General features: G+C 44.4%; 2 protein-coding genes across 4 annotated transcripts in view; one reads left to right on the top strand and one right to left on the bottom strand.

Annotated features, from left to right (window-relative positions):
• Positions 1–15896, bottom strand: part of KCNG3 (potassium voltage-gated channel modifier subfamily G member 3) — a 56358-nt gene extending 40462 nt beyond the window's left edge. Inside the window, exon 1 of one of the 2 annotated variants that reach the window (XM_055539926.1) lies at positions 14770–15896. In XM_055539926.1, the coding sequence (XP_055395901.1) occupies positions 14770–15401 (632 nt within the window). In that variant the 5' untranslated portion in view covers positions 15402–15896. Of the gene's footprint in view, positions 1–14736 lie in introns of both variants that reach the window. The other variant, XM_055539925.1, reaches the window with a different exon arrangement.
• Positions 15897–16846: 950 nt separating this feature from the next.
• The window catches only part of MTA3 (metastasis associated 1 family member 3), a 195084-nt gene continuing 191332 nt past the window's right edge, over positions 16847–20598 (top strand). For both annotated transcript variants that reach the window (XM_055539928.1, XM_055539929.1), the window contains exon 1: positions 16847–16976. In XM_055539928.1, the coding sequence (XP_055395903.1) occupies positions 16862–16976 (115 nt within the window). In that variant the 5' untranslated portion in view covers positions 16847–16861. The remainder of the gene's footprint in view (positions 16977–20598) is intronic.

Here is a 20598-nt window from a genome sequence, read left to right on the forward strand (position 1 = left end):
ATTCACCTGCTCATCCAAAATGCCTGGGTCCCTTTATTAGCCATTCATGAGCTTCAGCTTTCTAACACACTGCATACTCCTTCAAACACACCACCAAAACATAATTTTTAAAACAGTACGAATGAGAACTTCCCTGGTGGTCCAATGGCTAAGACTCCCCAGTCCCAATGCAGAGGGCCCAGGTTCAATCCCTGGTTGGGGAACTAGATCCCATATGCCACAACTAAGATTTGACATGCTACAGCTAAAGATCCTGCATGCCACAGTGAAGACCACAGATCTGGCACTCTGCAAATAAGACAAAGTACTGGATTTCCCTGGTGGCTCAGATGGTAAAGCGTCTGCCTACAATGCAGGAGACCCAAGTTCAATCCCTGGGTTGGGAAGATCTCCTGAAGAAGGAAATGGCAACCCACCCCAGTATTCTTGCCTGGAAATCCCATGGATGGAGGAACCTAGTAGGCTATAGTCCATGGGGTCGCAAAGAGTTGGAGATGACTGAGCAGCTTCACTTTTCACTGTCAAATAAAAAAAATAAACAGTATGGATGAAGATGACTGTACAATCTGTGAATATACTAAAAGTCACTGAATTGTGCACTCTAAATAATGATTTCTATGGCATGTGAATTACATCTAAATGATGCTTTTTTAAAAAAGAGTATTCCTAAATGTTTGCTATTAAAATATTATTAATATTAACTGCATTATCATTATAATACAGGCTTCCCTGGTGGCGCAGATGATAAAGAATCTGCCTGCAATAAGGATCAGTTCAGTTCAGTTCAGTTCAGTCGCTCAGTTATGTCCGACTCTTTGCGATCCCATGAATCACAGCACGCCAGGCCTCCCTGTCCATTACCAACTCTCAGAGTTCACTCAAACTCACGTCTATCGAGTCAGTGATGCCATCCAGCCATCTCATCCTCTGTTGTCCCCTTTTCCTCCTGCCCCCAATCCCTCCCAGCATCAGAGTCTTTTCCAATGAGTCAACTCTTCGCATGAGGTGGCCAAAGTACTGGAGTTTCAGCTTTAGCATCATTCCTTCCAAAGAACACCCAGGGCTGACGTCCTTTAGAGTGGACTGGTTGGATCTCCTTGCAGTCCAAGGGACTCTACCGGGGTTCAATCCCTGGGTTGGGAAGATCCCCTGGAGAAGGGAATGGCAAGCCAGTACTCCAGTATTCTTGCCTGGAGAATTCCACATAGACATAGGAGCCTAGCACGGGCTACAGCCCATGGGGTTGCAAAGAGTTGGACTGAGTGACTAACACTTTCATGGGCTTCCCTGGTGGCTCAGATGGTAAAGAATGATATAATTATCATTACAATAGTGATGATTAACAAAGAGCAGTGATGAATAAAATTCATGTTTTAGACAAAAATTTGGCAATATCCATCAAAGCAATTTTTTTAAACACAATCCTTTTAACCCAGCTGTATTTCCACTTTGGAATTTATCCAACATATACACAGACACCAATTGCAAAGAAACATGAAAAAGACTATGTTCTGCATCACTGTTTGCATTTTTGAAAAATCAGAGTCGAACTAACCATTCCACAGGAGAGTAGAGCAGGGACCTGGGGATCAGATGCCAGGCCACAACTTACCTGCTGTGTGAGTCTGACATACTACTTAATTTTTCTAAGTCTCGGTCCTAAAACGGGGGGTAACAATGGTGCTACCTAGTAGGGTTACTATGAGACTTAAATTATAAAATAATTTTAAAAACTTAAAGGACCAGCACAGATTAAGTATTCTGTAAATACTGGCTATTACAGCCATTTCTGTAATTGACAGAACAGACACTTGTTAAATAATTGTGGCGTCTATACAATGGAATATTGCACAGACTTTAAAAAGGATGAAGATTTACATTAACTGATGTGGAAAAGAGTTTCTAGATATTAAGTGAAAAAAGCAAATCACTAAAGATTATAGAATGATCGCAGTTATAAATTTAAAAAGCCATCTGTGTAATATGTACATATAATTTATATGCATCCATATGTGTATGGGCCTCCTCAATGGCTCAGGGGATAAAGAATCTGTCTGCAATGCAGGTGACGCAAGAGACTCAGATTCAATTCCTAGGTCAGGAAGATCTCCTAGAGGAGGAAATGGCAACCCACTCCAGTATTCTTGCCTGGAGAATTCCATGCAGAAAGAAGCCTAATGGCTACAGTCCATGGGGTTGCAAAGAGTCAGACACAACTGAGAACACTAGCACACATATGTGTACATGTGTACTGATACACACATATACATGAGTGTGTATCTATGTTTACATACACAAAGAAGATTTCTGGAATAATACAAAGAAACTGGGTAATAGGATGGAGGAGAAAGGGGCACGTGAGTAAAGTTTTCATTGAAAAAAAAAAGTTTGAAATAACTTGCTTACCAAAAGGAAGAAAGAAAGCACTTTGATTAAAGAAAAGGTATTGACAAAAGGGGTCTTACCTGGTGACTCAGGCGGTAAAGAATCTGCCTGCAATGTGGGAAACCTGGGTTCGATCCCTGGGCTGGGAAGATGCCCTGGAGGAAGGCACGACAACCCACTCCAGTACTCTTGCCTGGAGAATCCCCACGGACAGAGGAGCCTGGCGGGCTACAGTCCATGGGGTCACAGAGAGTCGGACACGAGTGAATGACTAAGCGCACAATGGCAAAAGGAAGTTTCCACTGAATTCTAAAATTGGTAGCAGATAGAAAAACCCTGTATACATACTAAAAGAAACAGTCCACTACGAAAGAACAGACTTTAACTGAGGTTCTGGGTTATGTTCAATCCTATCAAAGATCTATTAATTACTGGCTTCTGAAAATATCCACCTTATCTGCAAAGTAAAAGCAGTGAGACTTTCATCTACAGTTTCAAATACTGCTTTTTATTTTTCAAGTGCTTTAAAACCTACTGAATTTATATAATATTGACCTAAAAGGCAATAGAAATAATACAATTGATTTTAAAATTTCCATTACCTGCTGTTTCATTTTTATTTCATTTTTTAAACTTGGGCTTAAAATAACACCTCAAGAAATTCAAACATCTTTACATCTCCTCAAATTCTCAACACAACACAAAGCAGCTTTTAGAAATAATTTCTAAAGAACACATTAAAATTACAGCAAGACTTTGCATGCTAAAGAGACTTAAAACTCAAAAGAGAATACCCTTGCTGAGACTGACTGAGGAAACAAAAAGTAAAAGGGACAGCTTTTTCATATCTGGTCCATCTTTTAGAAGTTCTGACTAACAACAGCATCTTTTTATGAAATAGCAAGCACTGCTTCATAATATGAAAAGATGACTATGTCTTTAGGTTAAAATGCTAAAAAGAACATTAGTCGCCTTCAGCAGTGTTGAAATGATACTCAGATGTTATTGGAAGGCAAACTGCCTGAAAAATCTGTTGTGTGTCTTATAAGTCAGATAAGACATTAAGAACATCATCCACTCTAAGACGACTTACTTACCAGAATTGTTCACTAAGGAAAGTGGTGAAAGTGTTCACCAAACACCTTTAACAGAACAGACAGTCCTCTCCATGAGATGGTTTTCATTCTACAGAAAGAAAAATGGTCCATGATCCCTTTCCCACTGACCCTCAGGTGATCTGTTTTCCAGAGCCTGCTCCTCACAATACTCCAAAGTGGGAAGCAGATCCTTGGAGAGAAGTGTTGGATTCACGTGGGCCAAGGCAGGTAAGCAAGAGGGACCTCCATGTCTGTGGGCACTGCCACTGCTTCACTCAATATACATCTCATAGGCCTTCCTAGTACTGGCAGATGAGTCATCATTAGTAACCTAATAAAAACCCACAGATTTACCCAAATCTGATCACTCTCACTTTTTTCGCCACTGCTACTGCCCTAGATCAAATGCCTATTCCCTTGCCTGCCACATCCTGCTGCATCTCCTCTTGCCCCTTAAAAGTCCATCCATCCAGTGGTAAGTGGTGTTTTAAAAAATATATCAGGTCAGGACTTCCCTGGTAGTCTCGAGGTTGAGAATCCACCTGCCAATGCAGGAAACCCGAGTTCAACCCTTAGTCTGGGAAGATCCCACATGCCTCGGAGCAACTAAGCCCATGTGCCACAACCACTGAGGCCTCTGCGCCCACAGCCTGTGCTCCACAACGAGAAGCCACCGCAAGGAGAGGCTGGTCTACCGCAACCGAGAGTAGCCCCTGCTCTTGGCAACTAGAGAAAAGCCCAGACAGCAACGAAGACCCAGCCGAAATAAATAAATAAAAAGTTTAAATAAAAGCATTTAGATTGCATATTAAAAAAAAAAATACATCAGATCACGTCTTTCCTCTGCTTTGAAACCTTCCAAAAGCTTTGCTGTCACATGTGAATTGAAATCCAAACTCTTTCCCAGGGCACCTAAGACTTGCCTGAGAGGGCACTGCCTCCCCTCAAATCTCATCTACCTCTCTCTCGCTCTTGGACTAAGAACTAGCCCACATGGTCTTTCTTTTCTGTTCTGGAAACTCGCCAAGTTCACTGTCATCTCAGAGCCTCTGCATGTGCTATTTCTGCCATCCAGAACACTGCCCTCCCTTTCCCAAGGCTGGATCTTTCCTATAATTCAAGTCTTAACTCAGGTCACCTCCTCACGTCCTTTGCGAATGAAGGAGCACTGCTGATGCATTCTGTACTCTGATTTTCTTTCACTCCCTGAAATTCTTACTTATTTGCTGACTCTGCTGGCTGTCTCCTTTCCCACTACCCTCCACTAGTCCTCCAGCTTCATGAGAGCAGAAACCCTGTCTTTTTGTACCTCAGTATCTACAGTGCCCCACACGGTCACAGGACTCAAGAAAGGGTTGATGAATGGTTAGAATTCACAATTATTTTTTAGTCATTATGTATTTTCTCAAATAGATACTAAAAGTACAGCTACTAATGTTCCAAGACTGTGATTTTCTTTGAATGGTGTCCTAAATTAGAGAACAAAATGTTTTCTACTCATATCATTAACAAAGAGCTAATTTCTTAATTCTTTTTCAAAATCTTCCAACTAAGAAAGTCATTGACAAAATGAGCAAATGGTACACACAGCTCACTGAAAGGTAAGATAAGTAACTCCTAAATAGATGCACATTTTTTACTCAAGGCCAAAACAAATTAAACTACTAGACACCATTTTTCACCTCCCAGCATCAGTTCAGATCAGTCACTCAATCATGTCCGACTCCTTGCAAACCCACGGACTGCAGCACATCATACTTCCCTGTCCATCAGCAACCCCTGGAGCTTGCTCAAACTCATGTCCTTTGGGTCAGTGATGCCATCCAACCATCTCATCCTCTGTTGTCCCCTTCTCCTCTGTCCTTCAAACGTTCCCAGCATCAGGGTGTTTTCTAATGAGTCAGTTCTTTGCATCAGGTGGACAAAGTATTAGAGCTTTAGCTTCAGCATCAGCCCTTCCAATCAATATTCAGGACTGATTTCCTTTAGGATTGACTAGTTTGATCTCCTTGCAGTCCAAGGGACCCTCAAGAGTCTTCTCCAACACAATAGTTCAAAAGCATCAACGCTTTGGTGCTCAGTTTTCTTTATGGTCCAACTCTCACATCCATACATGCCTACTTGAAAAACCATAGCTTTGACTAGGTAGACCTTTGTCAGCAAAGTAATGTCTCTGCTTTTTAATATGCTGTCTAGGTTGGTCACAGCTTTTCTTCCAAGCACCAGGTGTCTTTTAATTTCAAGGCTGCAGTCACCATCTGCAATGATTTTGGAGGCCAAGGAAATAAAGTCTGTCACTGTTTCCATTGTTTCCGCATCTATTTGCCATGAAGTAATGAGCGCCGAAGAATTGATGCTTTTGAACTGTGGTGTTGGAGAAGACTCTTGAGAATCCCTTGGACTGCAAGGAGATCCAACCAGTCCATTCTGAAGGAGATCAGCCCTGGGATTTCTTTGGAAGGAATGATGCTGAAGCTGAAACTCCAGTACTTTGGCCACCTCATGCGAAGAGGAGTCATTGGAAAAGACTCTGATGGTGGGAGGGATTATGGGCAGGAGGAGAAGGGGACGACAGAGGATGAGATGGCTGGATGGCATCACCGACTGGATGGACATGAGTCTGAGTGAACTCCGGGAGTTGGTGATGGACAGGGAGGCCTGGCGTGCTGCGATTCATGGGGGTGCAAAGAGTCGGACACGACTGAGCGACTGATCTGATCTGAATGGGACCGGATGCCATGATCTTCATTTTTTGAATGTTGAGTTTTAAGCCAGCTTTTTCACTCTCCTCTTTCACTTTCATCAAGAGGCTCTTCAGTTCTTCTTCACTTTCTGCCCATAAGAGTGGTGTCATCTGCATACCTGAGGTTATTGATATTTCTCCCGGCAATCTTGATTTCAGCCTGTGCTTCATTCAGCCTGATACTTCACATGATGTACTCTGCATATAAGTTAAATAAGCAGGGTGACTATATACAGCCTTGACATACTCCTTTTCCTATTTGGAACCAGTCTGTTGTTCCATGACTGGTTCTAACTGTTGCTTCTTGACCTGCATACAGATTTCTCAGGAGACAGGTCAGGTGGTCTGGTATTCCCATCTCTTTAAAAATTTTCCACAGTTTGTTGTGATCCACACAGTCAAAGGCTTTGGCGTAGACAATAAAGCAGAACTAGATATTTTTCTGGAACTCTCTTGCTTTTCGGAGAAGGTAATGGCACCCCACTCCAGTACTCTTGCCTGGAAAATCCCATGGATTGAGGAGCCTGGTAGGCTGCAGTCCATGGGGTCGCTAAGAGTCGGACACGACTGAGCGACTCCACTTTCACTTTTCACTTGCATGCACTGGAGAAGGAAATGGCAACCCACTCCAGTGTTCTTGCCTTGAGAGGCCCAGGGACGGGGGAGCCTGGTCGGCTGCCGGCTATGGGGTTGCGCAGAGTCGGACACGACTGAAGCAACTTAGCAGTAGCTCTTGCTTTTTCTATGATCCAACAGATTTTGGTGATTTGATCTCTGGTTCCTCCACCTTTTTAAAATCCAGCTTGAACATCTGAAGTTTCTGGTTCACATACTAAAGTAGTGTGTCAAGGCTGTATATTGTCACCCTGCTTATTTAACTTCTATGCAGAGTACATCATGAGAAACGCTGGGCTGAAGGAAGCACAAACTGGAATTAAGATTGCTGGGAGAAATATCAATAACCTCAGATATGCAGATGACACCACCCTTATGGCAGAAAGTGAAGAGGAACTCAAAAGCCTCTTGATGAAAGTGAAAGAGGAGAGTGGAAAAGTTGGCTTAAAGCTCAACATTCAGAAAACGAAGATCATGGCATCTGGTCCCATCACTTCATGGGAAATAGATGGGAAAACAATGGAAACAGTGGCTGACTTTATTTTTTTGGGCTCCAGAATAACTGCAGATGGTGACTGCAGCCATGAAATTAAAAGATGCTTACTCCTTGGAAGAAAAGCTATGACCAACCTAGACAGCATATTAAAAAGCATACACATTACTTTGCCAACAAAGGTCCGTCTAGTCAAGGCTATAGTTTTTCCAGTAGTCAAGTATGGATATGAGAGTTAGACTATAAAGAAAGCTGAGCGCCAAAGAATTGATGCTTTTGAACTGTGGTGTTGGAGAAGACTCTTGAGAGTCCCTTGGACTGCAAGGAGATCCAACCAGTCCATCCTAAAGGAAATCAGTCCTGGGTGTTCATTGGAAGGACTGACGATGAAGCTGAAACTCCATTATTTTGGCTACCTCATGCGAAGAGCTGACTCATTGGAAAAGACCCTGATCCTGGGAGGGATTGGCGGCAGGAGGAAAAGGGGACAACAGAGGATGAGATGGTTAGATGGCATCACCAACTCAATGGACATGAGTATGGGTAAACTCCGGGAGTTGGTGATGGACAGGGAGGCCTGGCATGCTGCGGTTCATGGGGTCACAAAGAGTCGGACACTACTGAGCGACTGAATTGAACTGTTGAAGCTTGGCTTGGAGAATTTTGAGCATTACTTTGCTAGCGTGTGAGATGAGTGCAATTGTGCAGTAGTTTGAGCATTCTTTGGCATTGCCTTTCTTTGGGATTGGAATGAAAACTGACCTTTTCCAGTTGTGTGGCCACTGCTGAGTTTTTCAAATTTGCTGGCACATTGAGTGAGCACTTTCACAGCATCATCTTTTAGGATTTGAAATAGCTCAGCTGGAATTCCATCACCTCCACTAGCTTTGTTCATAGTGATGCTTCCTAAGGCTCACTTGACTTCACATTCCAGGATGTCTGGCTCTAGTCCAGTGATCATACCATCATGGTTATTTGGGTCATGCAGATCTTATTTGTATATTTCTTCTGTGTATTCTTGCCACCTCTTCTTAATATCTTCTGACCTTCTTAGGTCCATACCATTTCTGTCCTTTATTGTGCCTATCTTTGCATGAAATATTCCCTTGTTGTCTCTAATTTTCTTGAAGAGATCTCTAGTCTTTCCCATTCTATTGTTTTCTCTATTTCTTTGCACTGATCACTATGGAAGGCCTTCTTATCTCCTTGCTATTCTTTGGAAGTCTGCATTCAAAAAGGTATAGCTTTCCTTTTCTCCTTTGCCTTTAGCTTCTCTTCATTTCTCAGCTATTTGTAAGGCCTCCTCAGACAACCATTTTGCCTTTTTGCATTTCTTTTTCTTGGTGATGGTCTTGATCACTGCCTCCTGCATGATGTCATGAACCTCTGTCCACAGTTCTTCAGGCACTCTGTCTATCAGACCTAATTCCTTGAATTTATTTGTTTCTTCCACTGTATAATCATAAGGGATTTGATTTAGGTCATACCTGAATGGTCCAGTGGTTCCCCTACTTTCTTCAGTTTAAGTCTGAATTTGGCAATAAGGAGTTCATGATCTGAGTCAGAGTCAGTTCCCAGCCTTGTTTTTGCTGATGTTTTTGCTGACTGCATAGAGACTCTCCATCTTTGGCTGCAAAGAATATAATCAATTTGATTTCGGTATTGACCATCTGTTGATGTCCATGTGTAGAGTCAGTTCTTGTGTTGTTGGAAGAGGTTGTTTGCTATGACCAGTGCATTCTCTTGGCAAAACTCTGTTAGCCTTTGACCTGCTTCATTTTGTACTCCAAGGCCAAACTTGCCTGTTACTCCAGGTATCTCTTGACCTCCCAGCATGGTAAAGATCAAAAGTATAACACTTTGCAGAGTCTGAAGAAACATGGTCTCTCACACATTGCTGGGAGGTATAAACTGATATAACCTTTTCTTAGAGTAGTTTGGAATTTCTATGAAAATGACAAAGTACAAAATATGGAGTACCAACAAGGACCTACTGTATAGCATAAGAAACTACATTCAACATCCTGTAATAACCTATAATGGAAAAGAATCTAAATCTAAATATACAAATGAATCACTTGCTATACACCTAAAACTAATACAACATTGTACAGCAATTATGTTTAAATAAAAACTAAAAAAAATATATATATATATATACACACACACATATAATAAAAAAAAAACAAGTGCAAATGCCATTGGACCCAATGACAACTTTCAGGAATTTATCCTGTGGATATTCTTTCATGAAAGCAAAATAATGTACATGTACAAGGATATTCACTACAGCATTTCCTACAGACAAGGAACAATATTAAGAGTCGAAAATTTCTAGGACATTCATACAATGGAGTGTCATGCAGCTCCATAAAAAACCGGGCAGCTCTTTATAGATCAATACAGAACAATCTCCATGACATGTTGGTGAGTTAAAAAAGCAGGTCATGACACTGTTCTCACACCATTTTTTTTGTTTGTTTTAAATATATATGTGTTAGTTGCTCAGTCGACATTCGACTCTTTGCCACCCCATGGACTGCAGCTCACCAGGCTCCTCTGTCCATAGAATTCTCTAGGCAAAAATCCTGGAGTGGGTTACCATTCCTTTCTGCAGGAAATATATATGATATGCTTGTAAATACAGGGAATATCTCTTCTATGACACACATACTGCTATAACTTTGGTTACATTTAGGGAAAAGAACTCCATGTCTGGGAAATGGAGAAACGCTTGCTTGTGTAGCTTCTGAACTTTAAATTATTATTTCTATGATTTTTAACCACCCCCTTAAAAAAGCAATTTAAAAGGAGCATATTCATATATAAAAAGTTTTCACATCATTGATTTGGAAGACATCTCAAGATTTCTTGCAAATAGATTGTGTGGTATTTCAAAACTTCAGAAAAATCTTTTTATTAAGGATATATTCTCATCCTTATTCTTTTTGCACAATAAGTACTTGATAAATAATTATTCCTTGACTTAGGCTTTTTTTCTCATTCTAGCACAGGATCTCATCTTTCTCAATTAAGAGTTCCACCACCTGAATGCCTCAGCCTGAATGCTCCCCGCAGCTCCTCCAACTATGCAAGAGAAGATATACTCCTGGAAGTTTCTACTTTAAAACACAAGATAAACAACAGATATTTCCTGTGCCTGAATAATAATTTCTTCTAAAAGATGCTATCATAATAAATAGTATAAAAGACTTTAGATGCCTTCTAGGGCTTTGCATCTCATCTAGTTTGGGAGCTAAGACATGTTCATATGAAAAAATAACTACCATGCTAGAAAGGATATTACAGCTGCCAAATAAGTTGCACGAGGAAGCAACGCCTCAATAAACTCAAGAAGAACCATCATATATACTAAGGCAGTCAGGAAAGGTTTCAAAAGGGAAATAGACTCTGATTTGGGCTTGATGAATGATCCAATTTCAATAGGCAAGGGACTGACTGCACAGTAAGGGATGCCCAGGTGGTTCAGGAACACGTGAGTAGACTGGTCTGGACAAATGGAGCCTGCAGGTGGCAGAGAGTGCTCCCCAAGCTCCTGGAAATCCACTTACTCAGTCCCTGAGCCTGTATCCTCCCGATGCCCTGGATTTACTTTGTTTCTTCCTAATTCTCCCAGAGTTGTCATTTCATCTCCATTCTCACCACCTCAAAGCCATCCAAGTTCTTATTCCCTCCTTTTGCAAAAATCTCCAAACTCATCTTTCTGTTTCCACCCTCCACCATCTCCAACTTTCAGTACACAATTCACGACATTTGTCACTTTATATGCATGATCCACTCACCCTGAATCTGCCAACAGTTAACCACTGCCTGCAGAATAAAATTATTCTCCCTCTCATTCCAGGCCTTCTAACACTGCACTCACTGCCCACCTCTCTCTCTCCATCACTGAATTCACACTCCCTAAACATAATATTGGCTTCCCTGGTATCTCAGCTAGTAAAGAATCCACCTGCAATGCAGGAGACCCCAGTTCGATTCCTGTCTGGGAAAATATCCTGGAGAAGGGATAGGCTACCCACTCCAGTATTCATGGGCTTCCCTGGAACTCAGACGGTAAAGCATCTGCCTGCAATGCGGGAGACCTAGGTTTGATGACTGGGTTGGGAAGATTCTTTGGAGGAGGGCATGGCAACCCTACTCCAGTATTCTTGCCTGGAGAATCCCCATGGACAGAGGAGCCTGGCGGGCTACATCCATGGGGTCACAAACAGTTAGACCCGACTGAGCGACACAGCGCAGCACAGCACAAATGTAATATGTAAACATTATGCCTAGGCCCTGGATGTCCCTATTAGATGGAAAAGTCTCCGTATTTTGCTCCCACATTGGGTACACATGGTTGCACAGGTTTCGAACACTGTAGTTTATATAAATGATACCTTTCACCAGTGTTGGGCAGTGCACAACCTCAGCACCCTTCCAAAGATGGCTTGTTTCCATCCTCTCCCACCTTGAAGATCTTCTCAAAACATCTCAGCTGTTGATCCATTGTGCCTCTGATCCTACATTACCAACCTGACACTTTTTCCTCACCAAAAAGAAAGCTGCAATATTTGGAATACCAATAGCACGTTAAACACAGCAGATACTCAAAAGATGCTTGCAAATTACAATGGGTAAATTAACAAAGGCAGATTGAGATTAAATGTTAAAGAGCCTTGGGGAATTCCCAGGCAGTCCAGTGGTTAGGACTCTGCATTCTCACTATTCAAACCTAAATAGCATATTGAAAAGCAGAGACATTACTTTGCCCACAAAGGTCCGACTAGTCAAGGCTATGGTTTTTCCAGTGGTCATGTATGGATGCGAGAGCTGGACTGTGAAGAAAGCTGAGCGCTGAAGAATTGATGCTTTTGAACTGTGGTGTTGGAGAAGACTCTTGAGAGTCCCTTGGACTGCAAGGAGATCCAACCAGTCCATTCTAAAGGAGGTCAGCCCTGGGTGTTCTCTGGAAGGAATAATGCTAAAGCTGAAACTCCGGTACTTTGGCCACCTCATGTGAAGAGTTGACTCATTGGAAAAGACTCTGATGCTAGGAGGGATTGGGGGCACGAGAAGGGGACGACAGAGGATGAGATGGCTGGATGGCATCACCGACTCGATGGAAATGAGTTTGAGTGAACTCCTGGAGTTGGTGATGGACAGGGAGGCCTGGCGTGCTGCAAAGAGTCAGACACGACTGAGCGACTGAACTGAACTGAATTGAATCCCTCATTGGGAAACTAAAATTTCATAAGCCACTTGGTGCAGCCAAACAGAACAAAATAAAAGGTAAGAACCTTCTCTTTTGGCCAAGAAAAGTTTTGACCTTATCTGGCAGGTGCCAGATTTGGTCAAATGATCAGAATGATGTTTCAGACAAAAAGACTAATTTCAGCAACCACAAGCAAACAGGATTTGAGACATTGTTCTCAAGGTACCACCTTAGCTCTCTATTAGAGGAGGCCTGTGGGAAGCTCCCTCTGCTTTGTGCAGCCTCAAGTAACTCAGTGATCTTTCAGTTTATCTGTTTGGGATTACAGATAATGGTTTTCATATACCTACACTCAGAGTAAAGCTTAAAATTGGGCCATTAAGCCAAGAAAAACATTGTTTCTGCCTGAAATATCTGCGTATCTAGGAAACAGTTCTGACTTGAATAATTATATACATACATAAAATGCATATACACAAATTAAACATTTATCTTCCTCCTTCACTTCTTTTGCAGTCTTCCTCTTTCCCATCTGTCTCTTCCCTTTTTGGTTTCTTTCTCTTTCTCCCCCTAAAATTATTATTCATGTCTCTCATTTCTTTCCAAATGCCTTACCTTAATGATATCCAGACTGCACTCCTCTCCTCCCCAAATGCCCTCTCTCCTCCCAAAATTATTACTCAAGTCATTTCACTGTTTCTGCTTATATAGTGACTTAGCCAATTCCATTCAATATTTGTACTAATAACTCATTTCTCCTATTTCCTTTGCTGATGTACCTTGAACTTTCACTAACCTTAGAATTCTACAATTACTAGTGAATAATTTCAAGGCCAATCATTTATGGCTCATTTTCCTATGGCCCTCTAAAAGAATCAAGGATTTTTGATGTATTTAGATACATAAATTAATTTCATTGTACTGATGCAGTACCAAATAAATAATTCTTTCCTGTAAATCAAAAAACTCAGAACCTAATAAACAAAATGCGTTTCCTAATGAATCTCCTTTCAAAGTATGTATCTTGGATTTTTTGCCAAGGCAGCTTATCAGTAATGGTCTCCATCGTCCCAGAGAGTTTTGTGTCTGAGAATTAAACAAAAATCTTTACTGTCCAAAGGAAGAGTATTATGTGGAAGTAACACACTCCAGTATCAGGCACATAGTACCACTGGAACCATGCACATGTCTATGAGGAAAAGACTATCAGGCAAGCAACTGAATTTTTTAAATGAATGGAAGGGGAATTTTAAATTAGAATCTAAGGTAAAACACATAATACAAAGATGTGTTTGTGCCCAAAGAGGCTCTCTTCCTTGAAAGTCCAACTTTCCTGTTTATTCCTCCCACCAAACATGCAAAATAAACTCTCTAGTACTAAAAACAGAAATATATTATCACTACTGAAAAGTAAGCACCATCGAAGGAAAAGATCAAAATATTTTTCTTTCATCCTAGTAAAGTGAAAAGAAAAACCACTAAAATACTGTAATACTGTTTCTGAAGTTAGGGCAGTTTCCTTTTTTTTTTTTTCCCTCCCCAGCCTGAAGATCTTCTAGAAGTCACATTGGCACCAAATGGTGGACAGGTGCTTTACTAACTCCGTATTTGATAGGAAAAGAAGAGAGAAAAGGGCACAGACATCCATTATTTAGAATCTATCGCTATATTAATCTTCTTTATCACAATTCCATTACAATATATTATGCAGCGTGTACGTGTGGGCAGTGTACAGCCGACCACACTCCATGATAACAAGGCTTCCTTTTTTCAAACACCATCAAAAATTAGCAAATAATTCAAACTGCTCTTAGCCCAAGGTTAAATTCTTGAATACTAACAACAGAAGTTCAGAGAAATCTAATTAACCGGTTCCTATTTGCTCGAAAGTAAACTACAAAGATGAGAGAGGCTTGTCATCTCTATCTGCCCCTCCCCAAGGCTGGCGATTCGCCCTCAAGAGAGGCGTCTAGTGTGCAGACCAGAGCCGGCTAGAGCTGGGGGAAGGGGCGGGGGGTAGTGAGGGCCAACCCAACCCCGTGGCTGACCGCGCTGGGCCTCGCTGGGCCCAGAACCCAACTGAGCTCGGCCTCCCAGAGGCAAACAGGACGGAGACTGGACCGACGGACGGGACGGACAGACGCGACAGGACGGACGCAACGGGCAGAGAAGCAGTGCATCCTACCCGGAGGGCTCCCTCCCAGGGCCGGCGGAGTACCTGCTCCGGTCATCCAGGCTGCGGTTGTCGGCCGCCGCGGCGCGCCAGTCGGGCAGTGTGCTGGCGCACAGCACCACCATGGACACGATCACGAACACCACCGACACGCTGGCCAGGATCTGCGCGGCCAGCGACGACGTGGGCTCCTCGAAAGTCCGCCGCATGCGCTCCAGCCAGCGCCGGGAAGGGGCGGCCTCGGCACCGCCCGGTCGCGCCTCGTCCCGGCCCAGCGCGCCCGGCTCTTCGGCGGTGTAGAAGGTATAGGTATCAGACATGCGGTCGTCGAGGCGGCGCTGGCAGCAGTACTCTAGGTGCGCGCCCTCCAGGCCCCAATAGATCATCTCATTGTAGAAGGAGAGTTCGCACATCCGCGGCGCGAAGCGCAGCTTGCCGTGGCCGCGGACGTAGAGAAGGATGAAGCCGAAGGCCTCCGAGTGCCGGTCGAAGAAGTACTCGTTGCGCTCGTGGTCATAGTCGTCGCACACCTCCAGCACGTCGCGCTCCGAGCGGCAGCCGTGCAGCCGGCTCACGCGCCGCAGCGGGAAGTCCTTCAGCAGCTCCCGGGACAGCGAGTACCGGGCGCCGCCCACGTTCAGCACCACCGAGGCCGCCCCGCTGCGCCCGAAGGTCATGGCTGGCTGCCCCGAAGCCCCCGAAGCCCGAGGGCGCCGCCGCCGCCCCCTCCGGCCGCCGCACGGGGCCTGCCTGCGGTTGGCGGACGGGGGAGCGCGCCGTCGGGGCCCGCGGGCTCTCCGGCAGGCTCTTCCTCCGGGCTCCGCTGCTGCCCTTCGCTGGCCCGGGGGCCCCTGACTCTAGCCTTCTCGGCAGCCCAGCGCGGCTGCTAGCGACGCTCCCTCCGCACGGCGGTCCCTGCAGGTGGCCGGGGAGTCCCCCTTAGGCGCCAGCGCTGCGCCCCACTGGCCGAGAAAGAGGCTGCCAGCGCCGCCGCCCCTCGCGCCTGGGGGATGCTCCCTCCGAGGCCGGGGTGCCCTTTCAAGGCGGCGGCGCTGTTCCTCCCCCCTCCCCGGGGGCGTGCGCGCCGAGAGGAAGCGAGGGCGCTGGATGGCTCCGGGTCCCTGGCGCTCCCTCTGGCCGCGGCTCCGGCAAGCGCCCCACCGCCGTCCAGAGGCAAGAGGCAAAGTGAGCGGGTTCGGAGGCGGCAGAGAGCCGGCCCCCCGAGGCGGGGGCGTGGCCTCTTCGCGGTTACCCCTCCTTGCCTCCTGGCTCCGCTCCGCTCACCTCCCTCCGCGCGCCGCCCTCTTCTTCCCACCCGAACCCGCACCTCGCTCAGGCTGGGATTCCCCGGCGCCCCGCCCTGGACCTCGGGCTCCCCGCCTCGTGACGCCGTCCTCCCCCTCCGCTCTCGCCTGCAGTGGCCGGGAGGGGTCCGCAGAGCGGGGATGCGCCGAGCTTGGAGCCCCGAGTGGAAGGGGTAGAAAAGCCCCGAGCCTGGGGGTCTCAGTGACCGCGTCCCTCCCCGGACCATCGGGATGACTTGGGGAGTCCCCAAGGGCCCTTTTAACGGCCCCCCCAAAAGGAGGCTGCAGGAGGGTAAGGAGGAGTGAGGACTGAGGTTCAGGATTTGAGGGGCGGGGACAGACGGCTCTGGGAGAGCTTTTTCCAGAAACTCTCCGGAGCCCAGCTAGGTTTCTGAGACCGCCCCACAGGATTTCTCAAGAGAAGGCACCCCAGCAATTCTTTTCTTGCCGACTTTGTTCCTTCCTCTCCCGGCGCGGAGACCCACGTACCGCGTGCTCCGAAGGCGGCCACACATCCCAGCACCCAGCTTCGTTGCCGCCTCTCTCGGAGGAGCGGCTCCAGCCCCCGCTTTCTGGGGCGCCGGTCCTAAGACAGCGCCTAAGCCTAGCGCCCCTGGACCCCCTCGTGACGCTCCATGTAGAGTGGGATGAATGTCTGGGGAGAATTGTCTTGCCACTGACAAGAACAGAATTTTGCCCGATCTTCGTCTGCATTCTCCTTTTCATAATGTCTTAATTTCTCCTGTGCACCTCCGAGCCGGCTGCAGCACCGGCCCTCGAGCTTGAAGAGCCCTTTCAGGCTCTGCGGAGGGTACTTCCCTGGGCACTGCTCGATGCCCTGGGAGTGGGCTCCACTGGGCAGGGATTATTTTAAACTGCTTCAAGCAATTCACACGACATCCGGCACAGGCAGCCCTGCTCGCGCAGTACCCGCCAGAGGCGAAACAGGTGAGTTGTAAGGCAAACTGTTAAATGCAAAACATACTGGAAGAAAAATTAAGAGTGTGGTGGGGTGAGGTGGGATGCGGTGATCTGACTTCGGAGTACACCCAGCTGGGAAGGGTTTTACTTTGCCCTTCACTTTTCATAATTGTGTAGAGTTATCTAGTGCCCACTAGAGGTCACCAGAAAGAGTCATTTTGCTCTCTGATTCTAGTGTGGATTCTTAGCGAAAATGCAGACACCTAAAAATTGGAGTGCTCACAAAGTAAAATCACTCTGGGTGGTTTTTTGTGCCTTTTTTTTTTAATTGAAGCATAGTTGATTTTCAATGTTCCAGGCGTACAGCGAAGTGATTCAGATATATAAAGATAAATATATAGAGACATTGTATATATAAATTTTCCGATTTTTTTCCATTAAAAGTATTTTCAAGATATTGAATATAGTTCCTTGTTGGGTGATTTCTTAAAGAATGAAAATCTCTAAATTTTTTATATCTAGACTTGATAATTTATCTTAAAAGCATTTAATGTGACTAAAAACTCAAAAATGGGAGTTGTTTACTTGTTAAGCTGCTACAAAACTAGAAAAACATCCTGAAGGAAATGTTTCAAGACTGAATCAAAAGAAGTGATGGCCATGAACTGGTAGAGAGAAAGAGCAGAGCATGTCTAATAGCAAAATCACAGGTGTGGAGGATTAAAGCCTGAAAGAAAGCTAAGGCATTGCTTGGCTGAAAGCATGGGGATCTCCACTACAGAACTCAGCTTTCATCCAGGAAGCTAATGGGATCCCTGAAGGTTTTAAGAACAGAACTGACTTGATCTCAGGAAGAGTCATTTGCTCCTTAGGTTATCCTAAGGAGGAGGCACTTCTGCAGCCAAGAAATGGGAACCCCACCCCTGAATCTCTGTGGATAAGGAAGGGTTCATTTCTGAGAAACACTGAGACCAAGGACTCAGTACAGCTTGAAAATGGGTTTGTTCTAGAATATGAGGATGAGGAAAAGTTTGCTGCTGCTAGTGGAGTGAAGAGCCTGGCTTCACACCAGCAAGAGCCGATTCCTGAGGGAGTCGTTAAAAATATTTTCTAGAAGCTGTACAGGCAGCAGAACACAGAACAACTATTTTGTTGATTATTTGCTTCAACATTACTATATTTATTTCCTATGTTCTCTATCTAAAATCCCTTTAAAGTCTGTTGATAGGACCAGTCGAGGAAATATCATATTTTAAATTACATTTGAGCTTAGAAAACCAATTAATTTGATGACAGTATAATTTGTGTCTCCTAGGTATATTTTTATGAAATATCTTAGAGAGATAGGTTTAAATCACTTCGTTTCAAGAGTAATATTCTTATTTGATTTTAATATCGTCAACTGCTATGCAGCAACATTAACCCAAGTCATTTTCTTAAACAAAGAAAACAATAAGATGCAGAAATGATTGGCTTGTCTCAATATAATCTGGTTTAAAAAGCATTCTTAAAAACAACTTTATTCCTCTGTACTTGAAAAAATATGTTAAGAATTGATATCGTCGTTGTTGAGAATTATTGCATTTATATTCTTCTCTGGATTCTAGATGATATTTAGGGTCTTCATATGTAAATCTTTAGACTGCATCAGGCATCAGGCAGAATTTTAAAGTTTGAAAGAGATTTTCTTGTGTCAATTTATAAGCCCCTTATTTGGGGAGGAGGATCAAGGCTTCAGAGATGTGGCTATAATTTGCCCAAGGTTCCCCAACCAGCAGCATCCCGGTGGAGACATGGCTGGAGCCAGGTTTTCTAGTTCCAAACCCTAAACCCTCGGTCTCCAGGGCCGGCATGGCTGCCACAACTTCCTGTCTGATCTCTGCACTCCAGTTCTTCCCTCCATCTGTGAATCCTGTATCATGCCACTGAACAGCTCTTCCTTTTCTTCATTTTCATCAAGTCATTCCCCAGTTCAAGAATCAAAAGTGGCTAAGGATCTCTACAATTTCAAACTGGCCTGGAAATAAAGTCCACACTGGTTCTTAGGACCATCTCTAGATTCATATCCTGGCTGCACAACTTTTTTGCTAAGTGACCTGGAACAAATTCCCTGACTTTAAGGCTCCATTTTCTCATTCTTACAATGGCAGTAACATGGCTCCGTCAAAGGGGTGATATGAAATGAAATGAAATGATGCAAGAGTGGTATATGCCTCTGTGCATGACACTGGGGAAAAAAAAATCTCACTTTGTGTATGCTTCTACCAGCCCAAGCAGGTCATGATCATTTTCATTCCTGGATTATAATTAAATACAAATCAGATAGGGGCTTCCCTAGTGGGTCAGACAGTAAAGAATCTGCTTGAAGTGCAGGAGACCTGGGTTCAATTCCTGGATTGGGAAGATTCCCTGGAAAAGGAAATGGCAACCCACTCCAGTATTCTTGCCTGGAAAATTCCATGGACAGAGGAACCTGGCGGGTTACAGTCCATGGAATTGCAAGGAGTCGGACATGGCTGAACAGTTAACACTTTCACACTTCCACAGATCAGACAAGTGAATTGATTCATCTAAAAATGTGACCAATCACAAAAAGTAACCCAATCAAAATTTCAGTGAAAAGTTGTGACCCACTGCTGAGTCTAGACTGAACATGAATTCCTCCATTACCTTGCACTGCACAACTGGCTGTGTTCAGAGTCCTTGAGCAGGTCTCACCTCTTGAAGCTTCATTTCCTCATCTGTAAAGTGAAAGTAATACGAGTTTTGGGGGAAGCTGAGCTTGTGGTGCCACACAGAATGGGCTCCCAACACCCTGCCCAAAGCTTTATAAATGTCCTGTGGGCACCACTGGTCCTTGCAGCTTACTTAAGCAACTGTGCCTTAAAAAGCCCTGACTCAAAAAAAAAAAGAGCCCTGGCTCTGCCATTCATTTCTATTTTCAGGGGGTTGTGTTTACACCATTTTATTTCTCAGCATCTACAGTGGATCCTTTAAACAGTCAGCTCTTTTAATGGAAACATAACCTTCCACAGGCTTCCCCAGTAGCTCAGCTGGTAAAGAATCCTCCTGCAATGCAGGAGACTCCGGTTCTATCCCTGGGTTGGGAACATCCCCTGCAGGAGGGAAAGGCTACCCACTCCAGTATTCTGGCCTGGAGAATTCCACGGACTATTCCATGGGGTTGCAAAGAGTCAAGACTGAGCAACTTTCACATAACCTTCCAGTGTCTCTGATTTTATGTAAGGGGAAGACACTTATGATTTCATCCACTATGCACAATTACCCTTGTAGAAGGGAAAGCCACAGCTTTCAATAAACTGCCCTCAGAACTGTCCCACTACACAGACCCTGTTCTTAAAGATGAAAAGCCACCAAGGGATGTTTCACCCCCGTCCCACACCAAAGTCCTTGCCTTTTTCTCTGCTCCATGACACTTTGTGCTCTCATGCAAGCAAAAGGAACACTATCTTCTTTAAATGTCCAGCCTTGAGAAAGTCACTGTGTAATTATTTGTGGGAGGCAAAATTTTACCTCTACCCTCTCAGGGTTTTTGACTGAGCTTGAGAATTAGATTGACATAAAGACAGATTAACAGGAGAAAACCATGCAAATTTACTTATTATAAATTTTACATCAACACCAGAAG

Source organism: Bubalus kerabau, chromosome 11 (genome assembly GCF_029407905.1).
Source record: "Bubalus kerabau isolate K-KA32 ecotype Philippines breed swamp buffalo chromosome 11, PCC_UOA_SB_1v2, whole genome shotgun sequence".
NCBI lineage: Eukaryota > Metazoa > Chordata > Mammalia > Artiodactyla > Bovidae > Bubalus > Bubalus kerabau.